Source organism: Pteropus vampyrus, unplaced genomic scaffold, assembly GCF_000151845.1.
Source record: "Pteropus vampyrus isolate Shadow unplaced genomic scaffold, Pvam_2.0 Scaffold1, whole genome shotgun sequence".
Classification (NCBI taxonomy): Eukaryota; Metazoa; Chordata; class Mammalia; order Chiroptera; family Pteropodidae; genus Pteropus; species Pteropus vampyrus.
The window spans coordinates 22,372,956-22,385,705 of record NW_011888782.1 but is presented as its reverse complement, the minus strand read 5'-3'; the positions used below and the strand labels follow the sequence as shown (position 1 = coordinate 22,385,705).

The 12,750-nt window shown below is 42.7% G+C and overlaps 1 protein-coding gene across 1 annotated transcript in view; it reads left to right on the top strand.

Moving 5' to 3' along the window:
* Window positions 1-12,750, top strand: part of KALRN (kalirin RhoGEF kinase) — a 640,142-nt gene that overhangs the window by 594,404 nt on the left and 32,988 nt on the right. Inside the window, 5 exon segments of the mRNA XM_023520165.1 lie at window positions 275-446; window positions 4,119-4,357; window positions 6,005-6,261; window positions 9,868-9,991; window positions 11,127-11,186. Coding sequence (XP_023375933.1) covers window positions 275-446; window positions 4,119-4,357; window positions 6,005-6,261; window positions 9,868-9,991; window positions 11,127-11,186 — 852 coding nt within the window.

Sequence of the window (12,750 nt, the reverse complement as noted above, 5' to 3'; positions counted from 1 at the left end):
CAATGAAGATCTTTCAGCCTAAGAACCTTCCAGCATGAAGGTTGAACATCCGTGAGAAAAAGTGACAGGCTGAGTGCCAAAATCTAGTAGGATCCTGCAGGTTCTCCAGGATCATGTCATTTACTCAAAGATAGAAACCAAAGTAGTTAGCTGTTAGGTCCAGGGCAAAATTTTGGAAACATCTCTTGAAATAAAAACTCTGAAGAACTGTAATACATTGTTGATTTTTATTAAACCACTTAAATATGAAAAGAGTCAATTGGTTATCTTCCAGATGAATTACTTGGTCTTGGAGGAAAACGTGGACAATGACCCCTGCAAGTTTGCGCTCATGAATAGGGAGACTTCGGAGAGGGTCATTCTGCAAGCCGCCAACTCTGACATCCAGCAGGCCTGGGTGCAGGACATCAATCAAGTCTTAGAAACACAGCGAGACTTCTTAAATGGTGGGTACTGAGCCTGGCTTCTAGCAGACCTGTTTTAGGGGACCCCATACCTCTGAGCTTCCTTGGGTCTAGGCTCATGGGCAGTTATGAACCCAGATCACATTTGACATGGACTCCAACTTCATAGTTTTTAGAAACACTTTGTTTAGAATTTTTCTGAACCTGAATATACAAGTAGAACAGATGGAGCATTATAAAAAGCCCCATCTTTCCAAAAGAAAGGATATTCTCTTATAGCCTACACATAAGGCATATACCTATGGCCACCATTAGCTGATAATAATTGGAGCAAAAGTCCAAGATGGGCACATCTTCTTTCTCTTAGGGGCTATCAATGACATGTGTCTTCCCGTTTGATGGCTAATGACTGGTATTCTCACAAGTTCTCTTGCATTATCTAGAGATAACTGGGAGTTAGGGACATCAGTTCAAATCCCCCATCTGCTCCCAACAGTGTGAGCACCTGGATAAGTCATCTTGCTAGCCAACCTTCGCCCTTTCAAATGAGAGATAATTGCACTCTAAATTTCAGTAATTTCTTGAAACTTCCCAGAACAAATTGATGAATACTCAGAAAATGTAGCTCTCTGTGGACCCTGCAGGAGTCCCCTGATGGCCTATTTGAGCTAAAATGAAGAGCAGTTGCTACCTTATTTACATTTCTTTGTTTTTCTTGCTGTGAATTTTTCATATCCGTCTTGGCGTGTGAAAGGAAGTGTCGTTTTAAACTAGTGCTGATCTGCTGAGTTGAGCTGAGAAGTCTCTCTCAGCAGAAATGGAGCTTGAAGTTGAAGGCAAAATATGACCAATAACAAAGTAAACCTGGAGACTCAGCCAGCACATAGGCCTGTACTCACACACACACACACACACACACACATACACACACACAGGCCCACTCTGCTCTGTCACTTCTTGCCAGGACTACAATCTGGACTCTTTTCAAAAGATGCAAATACAGCGCTTATTGGATGTCTAGCATGGACCTGAATGTATGGAGGAAAATTAAAGATGACATACTAGTCGAAGACCTTGGCAAGTCAGGACATTTCCCTGGGCCTCGATTGGCTCATTTTGTGTAAAGGAGAAACTATGTACTCTGCCCATGCTGGCATATACTGTGGGGTGCCAGCAGTGCTGGAAGCAGGAAAACATGGCACGCCTCCCTATGGTATCAGTCTTACTCCATGATAAGAGATTTAACACATCGTGTTTATTTTAAAACAAAAAAATTACATAGCCAGGATGCCATGACTTTTTAAGTTAGAACATGAGACTTTAAAGCAATTTCACACTTACAGAGAGTATTTTTGAATGATGCCTCCTGCTCCTCCACTGTGTAGATAGCTTGGTTGAAAAAATAAATAAATAAAAAATAAGCTAGATTAAGTGACCTACCTCTAAGGTTCTTTCTCATTCTAAAAAGTCTAAAATTAAGTACCGGACCAGTCCTGAGAGATAGTGAAATGAAAGTTGTGTATAGTTTATGGTGTCTGAATGTACACTTTAGAATTAATGCTTGTGTTAATAAAATAATCTTATGCAAAAATATGTGCATATATAAAATACATTCATTAAATTGCATGCTGTTAATAATTTCTGATAGATTCTAAGCTGGAATGAGCTTTTTAAGTTCATCAATTTAGGACAAAGAAAAACAAGGCAGGACAATACATTGAAACCAGAAATAACTAACAATAATGGTTCTCATATATTGAATCCTTGCTCTGTGCCAGGCACTATTATTATCATCCTCTATTTTTCAGGTGAGGAAAAGATTTCAGATAGGTTAAGAAACTTGTCCAAGATCTAAAAACAGTATGTGATAGAACAAGGACTTGATTCTAGAACTGTATAACTTAAAATTAGGCTGTTCACCACAAAACTGCAGTATAGTTGCTAGTGATAGAGCACAATTATCTATGAGCTCCCTAGCAAACAAAGCAAAAGAGGGAAGGGAATGGGAGTGGAGGGGAGGGGAGGGGAGGGAAGGGAAGGGAAGGGGGAAGGAAGGAAGGGAGGAAGGAAGGGGATCAGGCATGAGACACTGTATCCATCAGCTAGGAACAAACTCTGTCAGAAGATATACGGCCTTCCTGATTCTAAGACCTCAATTTTGCAAATTGAGGCTGGTAGAAGAATACATACTCTTTGTGTAGCTTATTTAGGAAGACAGACTATTTTCAAACACATTAGCACAGTTGGTCCATATAATCAAATACCTCAATTTTATGTGACAAGGTCTGCTTCCCAAATTTTCACTATCTACCTAAAACTTGGAACTGCATTTCTCTGGGCATAGTTGATGGTTCAGACTTTTACATGGTTCCAAGAGAACTTTCTCCTAATTTTAGTGAATTATAGAGCTATTACTGTACAAATTATCAATACCTAAATATTTAATGCCTACAGAACACTCTCCAGGGAGAAAGGCTGAGCTCCAGCAGGAGCCTGTTCTATACTTTGACACACTCAAGAGAAAAGGATGTGATGATGGACCAGGGCCAGGCTTTTACTTACAGAGACATGTGCAGGCATCTCAAAGTCATCTTTCCCTCCTGAGACCTTAAATAGAATAAAGTGTGACCCTATGTTGAGTCCTATTGAGGTACATGCTGATCACTATATAAATATCCTTATAATTGAAAGTTCTCTGGGCACCAACTGTTAACCCACTTAAATATTTGTCACAGTGGATACTGATAAAAATGACATAATCAGGCCAGCCCTTGAAGTCATTATTACTGAATTTGACCTGTATGCTTTTGCCTGGCTGTACCTCTTTAGGATTCAGACCCTGGAACTTTGTTATCTTAAACTTAGTAAAACAAAGTTCACATCTTTCCTTTCAAATCAGCTTTTCCTCTGTCTCCTTGACAAGCATTCTCCCAGTCTCCAAACCTGAGTGACCCTTGATTCTTGCTGCCTTTTCGCATCTAGGCTGTGTCGTTGTCTAGTCTCCCTTCAGAACACTTGCCACACCAAATCCCTTCTACACTATCACTGGCTCTGCTCTGGTTATGCAATAATAGATCTTGTTATTATCTCATGGCTTCTGAATCAGCTTGTCCAATCTCTTCTCCCAACTGCTACAGGGTTAATGTTCTTCAAGTGTGTCTCTGCTGATAGAATCTGAATTTAAAATGTTCAAGTTCATTGAACCCAATCGCTCTCATGATCTTCAGAATTAAATCCAGACTCGTTACCCTTGGCAGAAAGATCTGTCACACTATGGCACCTCCAACCTTCCCTACCTGTCTCACGTCCCCTTCATCCATGGAGACCCATGGCTCTGTGCTCTAGGTAATCCGACTCTATCCTGTTCCCCAGACACACTTCATACTTGCTTCCTTCCTACAGAATCTTAGAGCCGGCTCTCTTCTGAAGTTCTTTATTGCCACCACCTGTACATATACACAGCTCACACTCATACTACAGAGCCCTCTCTCCTTTTGTACAACACTTTGTACCCTACGTATGGTACCATTTGTGTTTTCATTATTTGGGTAGGTTTTTTAGTTCTCACAGTAGATTACAAGTTCCTTACAAACAAGGGTAGTATATCTTCCTCGCGTATCCCCATTATGCCTGGCACAGAGCTTGTACCTAAGAAGCCTCTAAATCCTGTGGAATTCCCAAAGCTTAGAGTAATTGTCCACTCTTACCCTGCAGCACTGCAGTCACCCATTGAGTATCAGCGGAAAGAAAGGAGCACAGCCGTGATGAGGTCCCAGCCTGCAAGGGCTCCCCAAGCCAGCCCCAGGCCCTACTCCTCTGTCCCCGTGGGCTCTGAGAAGCCCCCAAAAGGCTCCAGCTATAACCCGCCTCTGCCACCCTTAAAGATATCTACCTCCAATGGCAGTCCAGGGTTTGACTACCACCAGCCTGGGGACAAGTTTGAGGCCAGCAAGGTAAGTGACAGTCCATTACCCCCACTTCTTAACTCTTCGGGCACAGCCCTTGGAGGTCACTTTGAGAAGCAGCGTCCTTTTATGCTGATCATTTGTCAGGAACAGCCCACTGGGTACAGCCTAGTCTCAGTTACTTCTCCTTCCTCCCCACAAATTGAGTGTGTCAGACTAGTTCCCTCTAGTGCAGACACCCTATCGTTGTTGGAGAGACTCTATACAAATATAAGATCTTATTGTAGTAGCAATTATAAAAAGAGATGATTTATATCTAATTGAGTAGTTGTGGTGTAGATCATCTAAAAGTCAAAACTCTAGTGTCTGATATTTTAAAGAGATTGTCCTTTCGAATGATAAGCTGCTTAAGTGAGCTCACAGTTCTTCACCATCCATTGGCTGATGCGACAAGGAGAGATTATTTATCTGTGTGAATGAGGAAGCCAGCCTTGGATTAAACATTTATCACAGATCATCTGTAATTCAAACATCACCATGAGGATAGCCATAGATTTAACTGTAGAGCCAGTCTACACAGTTGTTTTAATCCTACGAGGTACTAGGAACAAGAGAACAAATGGGAAAAGTGCTAGATTAGGAGTCTGGATTAGGTAATCTGGTTTTCATTCCAAATTCTGCAACTCGCTTACTCTAGACCTTCGGCAAGTTAGTTAATCAGAATAGGCCTCAGTTTCTTCTAGAACTGAATGGGTCTGTTAATAGGAACATCTACATTTTAGCCTACTTGTTCTGATTTTATACTTTTATTCTTTTACCCAAATCGTTAAATATTGATTTTTTAAAAAAAATTAATTGTTAATGTCTAAATTCAATTCTGTATTAGAGTAACTGTACCAATCTATTTCATCACATCACGTGGAAATGATTTTCTACCAAAAAAAAACCCCTACCGGCCCTTGTGAATAAGTTGAAGTCATATTGGCATTTTGTCAAACTTATTGAAGAATTTCTGGCTCTCACCATGCCCTGTGAGGCTGCCAGGCCTCCCTGGGAGTTACAGGTCTGCCTATAAGCAGCTTTCCTGGTGGAGAGTCATGTGAAAAGGCCACAGAGGCAGGACCTCTTGTGTTAATGACTGTAGGGGAAAGTGAACGCATCCTGTTCCCATAGGAGTTGGATCAGGGTAGGTCATGACCTTGCCTTTGAATTGGGCAAATGTCTCATGGAGAGTCTGAATGTCGAATAAGACCAATGCTTTTTCAAAAGGAAGAAAAAAATGTATCAAAGGGTCTGTGTTCTTTCCACCCAAGGGTTACTACCCCTAACTCGACCTTTGCCCAGACCTCACTCTGCCCAAGTATTCATGCATCCCTGTGCCAGGACTACATTCTTCCTTCCATTAGTCAGAGGATGCTGGCGGGAAGGTTGCATGCTAGGGAATGGGCTTCCAGGTGGAAGGTGTGTTTATACCTTTACCTAGGCTGGGCAGTATCTCTTCCTATTCACCCTTGATTATAATATTGTATGAAACAGAGTATATTTATGAATGTAGCATCATTACTCAAGATAATTTTCTGCCTGCTATTTACCCTGCTAGTGGAAGGTTGGGCTTTTAACCACACTGTAGGATACAGAGCAAACCTGTGTGAACCAGCCTTCTTGTGTCTGTATCCCTCCCGCCCTGTCTCCCAGCAGAGTGACCTGGGAGGCTGCAATGGGACCTCGTCCATGGCCGTGATCAAAGATTACTATGCACTGAAGGAGAATGAAATCTGTGTGAGCCAAGGTGAGGTGGTCCAGGTCCTTGCCGTCAACCAGCAGAACATGTGCCTGGTGTACCAGCCTGCCAGCGACCATTCCCCTGCGGCTGAGGGCTGGGTCCCAGGCAACATCCTGGCACCCCTCACCAAAGCCACGGCAGCAGCAGAAAATAGTGACGGGAGCATCAAGTAAGTGCCTCATTGGCTTCCCCGGGAGAGGAGTATGTGGATTTTTAAAAAAATTCGAAAACAAACAAAGAACACAAAATGCAAACACATGGTAGGGAATTACTGCTGCTTATTCTCGACAGTGCCACCGGAACCAATGTTTGAGTGCTGGAACCACACACAACATGGGGCATCCAGGCTGGATTATTTTGAATTTTTTTGTTGATGGTAGTGGCGGTGGTTTTTCTTTCCTTTTTGTTTATAATTTTGTGTTCATTTTTTTCTCCTCTTTTCCTCCCCTCATTAAGAAAAGAACCTTGAAACCCTAGGTGACAAAAGCATGCCTTTTCGTTGCTCCACTTGACCCATCACAGGATTCACTGGACTGGACGGCTATTTATATTGTATTAAGTTACTGATCTATATATATATATATTTTTTTTTTTTGATTGACACCAAAAAATTACCTTAGCACAAATGCCAGACCTGTACAGGTCAGAGGCCCGCTGCTTCTCCCAAGAGAGAGGGGACTTTTTGGTTGTCTATGGCAATTCCTCTGTACAGATTGTACCTTTTTTTTTTTTTTTAACTTCCCCCTCCCCTGTCACTTTAATATATGTTCATGGTAACTTGTAAGATATTTCTTTTCCTGATTTTGGTTGCGAAGACCCTTCCGAACACATTCCTGTATAAAGTATTTTGCACTATTTAAAGAAACCCGTATGGATGAAGTCAGGTTGTGCAATATAATGGAGAGTCACAATGTTCATCATTGTACCTGTAATGTAACTAATAATTTTAAATGTACTATTTTAAATATGTAAAATAAATTTTCACCATGAGCATGTTTTCATGTTAAAGAGGTTAAAGACTAGTTGACCCTTTTTCCCCATTTCACTCTTCTGGGACTTTTAAATGTGCAAATGTTTCTTCTTTTCTTTTCTTTTCTTTTTTTTCTTTTTTTTCCTTTTCTTTCCTTTTCTGTATTTTAAGAGTCGGTTGAATACATTGGTGGTTTTTTCCTACACAACCAGTCATGAAAGCTCCAACCCCAGCCTTTCTTTCTAAAGCCCCTACTGGTTTTCTCTTACCTCTGAGATGAGAAATGATGCAGATTGGATGCTACCCAACTGGGTGACCTTGAAGTGCTGACGTAAATTAATGACTAGAGTAGAAGGCAGTGTTTGGCTTGCATTCCCCACAGCTTTCCACACCAGTGGTCATCCATGACAGCTGAAACGAGCTCCCATAAGAAATATGAGCAGGGTCACCAACAGAACTGTACTTCTCTGACCCTTTCTCTAGGGCCAGAGACTAGCAAGGGGCTAGGGATCACTGACCTCATTCTGGCCTTTCTAAGTAACCGCAGGCCCAACTGGAACTCTGTAGTGGCCCCTAGCATGCAAATAGGCCCAATTCATTTTATTCTGAAGATGCTAGGCTTTGGTACCCTTTAAGAAGCCTTGAGAATAAAGGCCCTCAAAGTATTGGAGTTCTTATTAATCAGTGTCTTTATAGAGCTAAGTCATAATGATTTGTGATCTAATTATCCAGGCACTGAGCACATCTTCCTCTTCACCTTTGGGTCTTTCGGTCACTTTTTCACACCTTTTATGGAAGGGAAGGTATAAAAGGTATCAGACTGGATGAGAGAGAACAGATTCAAAATATAAATTGGTCATTTTGGTTCCTTATCAGCTGCTCTTGCACAAGGGTCGGTGGGGGTGTGGAACAGAGCAACTAATTAAAAGTGGTTGCCATTTATCAGTGAAGGACACTCACCGTACCCTCTCCAGGGCTTGATATGATCACAGAGGTCAGAGTTGGATAAATGCCCCTGAAACCGTGTTTCCACATGACTCCCCGGCTTGTGGCCAAGAGACGGAAGCTCCCCAAACCAGGACGATGAGTTCTTCTGGGAAGAAGAATGTGAAACTGAGCCTGTCCTGCCACTTGTTCTACTCAGTCTTCCTTCCAAACATTATGGCATTTCTAGTTTCTCACCAAGCATACTGAATGACCCAGAGGGTTGTAATAAACATAGAGACACACTCCCACACTCACACACGCACACCGTGCTGTCTGCCCTGGGAGTCTTCAGCAGGGAGCTCCCTCACTCAAGATGTTCTCAGAAGGAGCTAAAGACATGGATTTAGGGGTAAAGATATAAGATGAAAGCTGAAGTTAACCGAATGGTATCATTTAAGATTAGCTTCCATGACTGGTTCTCACTCAGCTACAGCAAGTGGAACGAGGAGGTGGTATGCAGACGGTCCCAAAGAGTCTGCCCATTTAGGAGCTACAAGAGAAGGTCTGGCCAAGAGATTCTTGCCTCTTAAAGAAGCCCAGTTTCCCAGAAAATTTGAGAACATGACTATGATTGCTCTTGCCTACTGAGGTTTGTTGTCGACCATGTGTGTTAGTGATGAATGTTTTTGGAACACCTTCCCCAGAACATCCTAAAATCCCTGACATACGTGGAATTTTACGGAGGGGATACTATACATTTTGGAGTATCCTCCTTCCTCCTAAATTCTCATATGTCTCTCTCTCTTTTCTCTCCTTTAATGAAGGCTCTTTTTATTGAATCCTGCCTGCACAGGCCTAAATTTGACAAGGAGACACTGAAGGGAAGCCAACCTCTCTTACTCCAGACAATAATAGAGTTACATCCAAACTCTGTGACCACACCTGAAATTCATGATGACTGTGCAGGGTCACTGATGCTGTGTGTGACTTGACTTTGGGTGTCTTTGTCTTTGAGTCCTAACATATCAAAAGCTCTGCCCTGAGCTTCTCTTTACAGGTCTGTGAAGAAGTAGCTCCCAACCCTGTCATGGGAAGAAGGAAGTTAGAATAGTGTGAAAGGGCGTTGCCTCCCTCACCTCCCTGAGAGCACATTATCATCTCCCAAGAGGGAAACTCTAGGACCTCTTAGTGGTTGACAGAGCTCTATATTCACAGACACTAAGCGATGTGGAGAACATAGACCAAAAAACCGTTTATCCTAAAATATCCAGATAAATGAGTGGTGCTTAACTATTTATTCAGTCAAATGCCCCAGAAAATCTTATCTGTACCACAGTGTTTGGGAATGGGTACAGCTCAAATACAAATAATGAAATGGAAACCTCAAAATCATCCTTTTGGATCTTTATAGCCGGTACTGGGAAAGTTCCAGTAGCTTATGCACTATAGAATATAATTCTTGTATCTTTCCTGTTTTCCCCGACTCCCCTAACCCTCCCATCCATCCATCTGGCTTCGTTCTTCCCCTATCCACCATACCCTTCAGGAAGGATATTCCTCAGTCCTATGAGGCCTCATAAGTATGATATAAAAACTTCCCTTGGTAGAATTTAATAACCCCGTACTCATATTTTTCTTAAATGCTGCAGTCAACCTTGCACATCTATCAGGTGGGGTCAAAGTTCATTCTCGCTCACTTCCGGTTTGAGGTGAAGTCAGCTGCCTGCCACCACAGCTGGCGTGCAGGTTTGAGGCCTCTGAAGCTGGGGCATGACTGGAGCACCTCACCTACCGACTCACCCATGGGTGGCGAACCCACCCACCGCCTCACTCTGCCCTGACCTACCATTTTGATTGGTACATTTTTTGGTACAACAGGAAGTCATGTTCATGGCATACTCTACGCATGAGAAAGCGGGCGGAAGTGGAGAACACGGGTAAAAATGAAGCCACAGGGCCTCGTAAACCCAAGGATATTCTGGGCAACAAAGTCTCTGTTAAAGTGAGTAAGGTATTCTGGAGCTGTGTCCCACCTCTCATCTATTCCCACCCTGCAGCATTCTCAAGAGGCAATCTGGGTGGATGGGGATTTTTTTTCTCAGTACGGGGACCAGAGGGGAAGTAGTTTAACAGGATTTTGCATGCAAGATCAATTTATTTTTTATTTTTTATTTCTCCTGGCAACTTCGATTCAAATAAGTAAGTATCTCCTTTTTTTCTTTTATACATTTATACTGTGCAGATGTTTTATAGCAAAATTATCTGCAGCATTATTCTGTTAGAAATGCAAGGTGCTTGATTCATACAGAATTTCTCCAAGCTGCTCATTCAGTATCCTAGGGTTTGAAAATACATGCAGAGTAAAGAGATCAGGGATGCTTTCCAAACCCTCAACCCTATGAAATCTGAGGTTTGGAACTTAAGGCAGTGTGTCCTTGATAAAGCTTCATTTCTTTTCCCCAGAATTCAGACATGACCTTCAGGCCTGTGCATGGCAGGGGAGGGAGGCACATTGGTGAAGCCCAAGTTACTGCTTTGTGATAACCCACCTATTACTCTGAACTCACTGATTCTAAGGTTCAGTAGACCCTTGTTGCCCCCTCCCCATCTTGAAACGATGTGATCTGTTTTCTTTACCTTGGGCCCTCTGAAAAGATCTGCCTCTGGACAATGGAAATTAGACTGCTGATGTTTAATTGTGTTCTGATGCATGGTTACCTATCTACCTGGCACATTTTTTCCCCCCTTTCTAAGCAAAATAAGAACAACTGAAACCCATTCTCACGTCCTTCTTGGGGAAAAGAAATTGTATTCTCTCCTTCACCCTCATCTGGGAAGGCCACCCTCACAGAAGACCACAGTTTCAATTTGACAGCACTCATGCTTCATTTGGTTGCTTCCATTGCTATTTCCTGTGAGATGAGCGGCTGTACGTGATCCCAGCCTCACTCAGCTCCTGAAAAGAGCATGCTGCCACCCTTGGTGATCCGCACCCCCACCTTAAAAGCACCTGGTTTTTTCTCTGCCCAATTTCCCATTGCCCACGCTTCTCTGAAGTTCTCCTTGCTCTCGAGCAAAAGCTGCCTGTGTTCTAACTGTGTTCTCTTTCTTCCCCCTTCCTCATGCTGCCCATCAAGGAGACGAACAGTTCCGAGGAGTCAGAGTGTGATGATCTTGACCCTAATACTAGCATGGAGGTAGAAGCAGCTATTGTTGTCCTATTTCCTACAGTGATTGTCTTTTTCATGTGTTCTGTGACAGCGACCTTACTAAAGTGACCAGCCAGTTAAGGATAAATTGTTACGTCAGGGCATCTCTGGGGTTCCATCCCAACTTACAAACAAACAAACAAACTTAATTCAGTTCAATTTTGATAGAAAAGTCTACCTAGACATATTTTTAAAAACACACTCTGCTTCTCTTGAATGTTTGCTTAATATTTTCTTCTTTGGCAGATTTGGTTTTATGCGGAAGGTATCTAACTTCATTAATAAAAACTTAGAACACATTTTTTTTTCATGGAAAACAGCATCATAAAGAGTTATTGGTTCCCAGCTACAAAACAAGAACCCATTAGTTTTTGTTTTCTCCACTTTCATTTCTCCCTCTTCCCTTTTCCCCGCTTTTTCTCCCCACCGTATCCTCTGTATGTGGTTCTTCTACTGGGACCTATTCCTTCCTCAAGATTCCAGCAAAATCATGTTTTAATTATGGTTTTCTGGAGACCTGGCACTCGTCACTGTGTATAGCTGGCTGATAGCGAATGAGGAATGATTGCAGTAACCCCAGAACCCACCTTTGCCCAGCCTCCAGGGCTCCTGGGCAGTGGCTGTGCCTACTGTGGAGAAAAAGCAGCTCTGGGGATTGCCTCCCTCCCAGAAACTGAGTAGAGGCCTCTCTAGAGACAGGGAGACTGCAACGCTGCCCTGGGACCTTTCTCTCACTGGGATGACAGGGATGTGGGAGTGGAACCAGCACCTCCACCAGCAAGAACACTGAATCGACTTTGAACTCTTTCTGGGCTAGAAACTATTTGGGGTTATAGAAACAGGATTCTTACATGGCTTACCACTGAGTGACAACCATTCAAATTTATGGGCTCTAGAGAATTTGAGCAAACTTGGAGCTGGCATTCCCTGCTGTTTTGTCTTTCAGAGTTAATCGAAATTTTTTCTCCAAATCTGTGCCTCCATCTTCAGCAAAGGATAAAAGTTTAGAGATTTCCTCTAAGCACAAAATAGAGAATTTAAAATTCTTGTCTTTTTATAGCCCTAAGCTAATACTTAACAAGATGGATTTTTATTGTTCTTATTCTAATTTGACCTAATCCCAAAGAAACCACCATATTATGACAACCACCACAAAACCCAAGAAAGACCATGCAGCCCGAGATGGGGTAAGTCAACTGTAGAAGATGCCAACTGAGTTGAATCGGGCCAGAGACAAGTGGTTGAAAGTAGGAGCTCTGCCAGGATAAAATAGTCCCCTGTGGATGTGGGTATTGCCACAGAGCTAAATCTGGCAGGCGTGGGTCAGTGCAGTGCTCCACTGTGGAAGGAATGGGATACTGCATTCGTAGCCTAAATGTATCGTAGAGAGAGAGGAAGCTGGGGGAAATTTCTGACTCTGCTCTCCTTGCATTTCATAGGATAGGCACTAGCTCCTGTGGAGCCCACACCTGTCAGCTTGTAGATGCCTAGTGGACCCTGTATCTCCAGCTTAAGTGTTGCTGGCATGTATCAGAGATGTCATTTGCAAGTG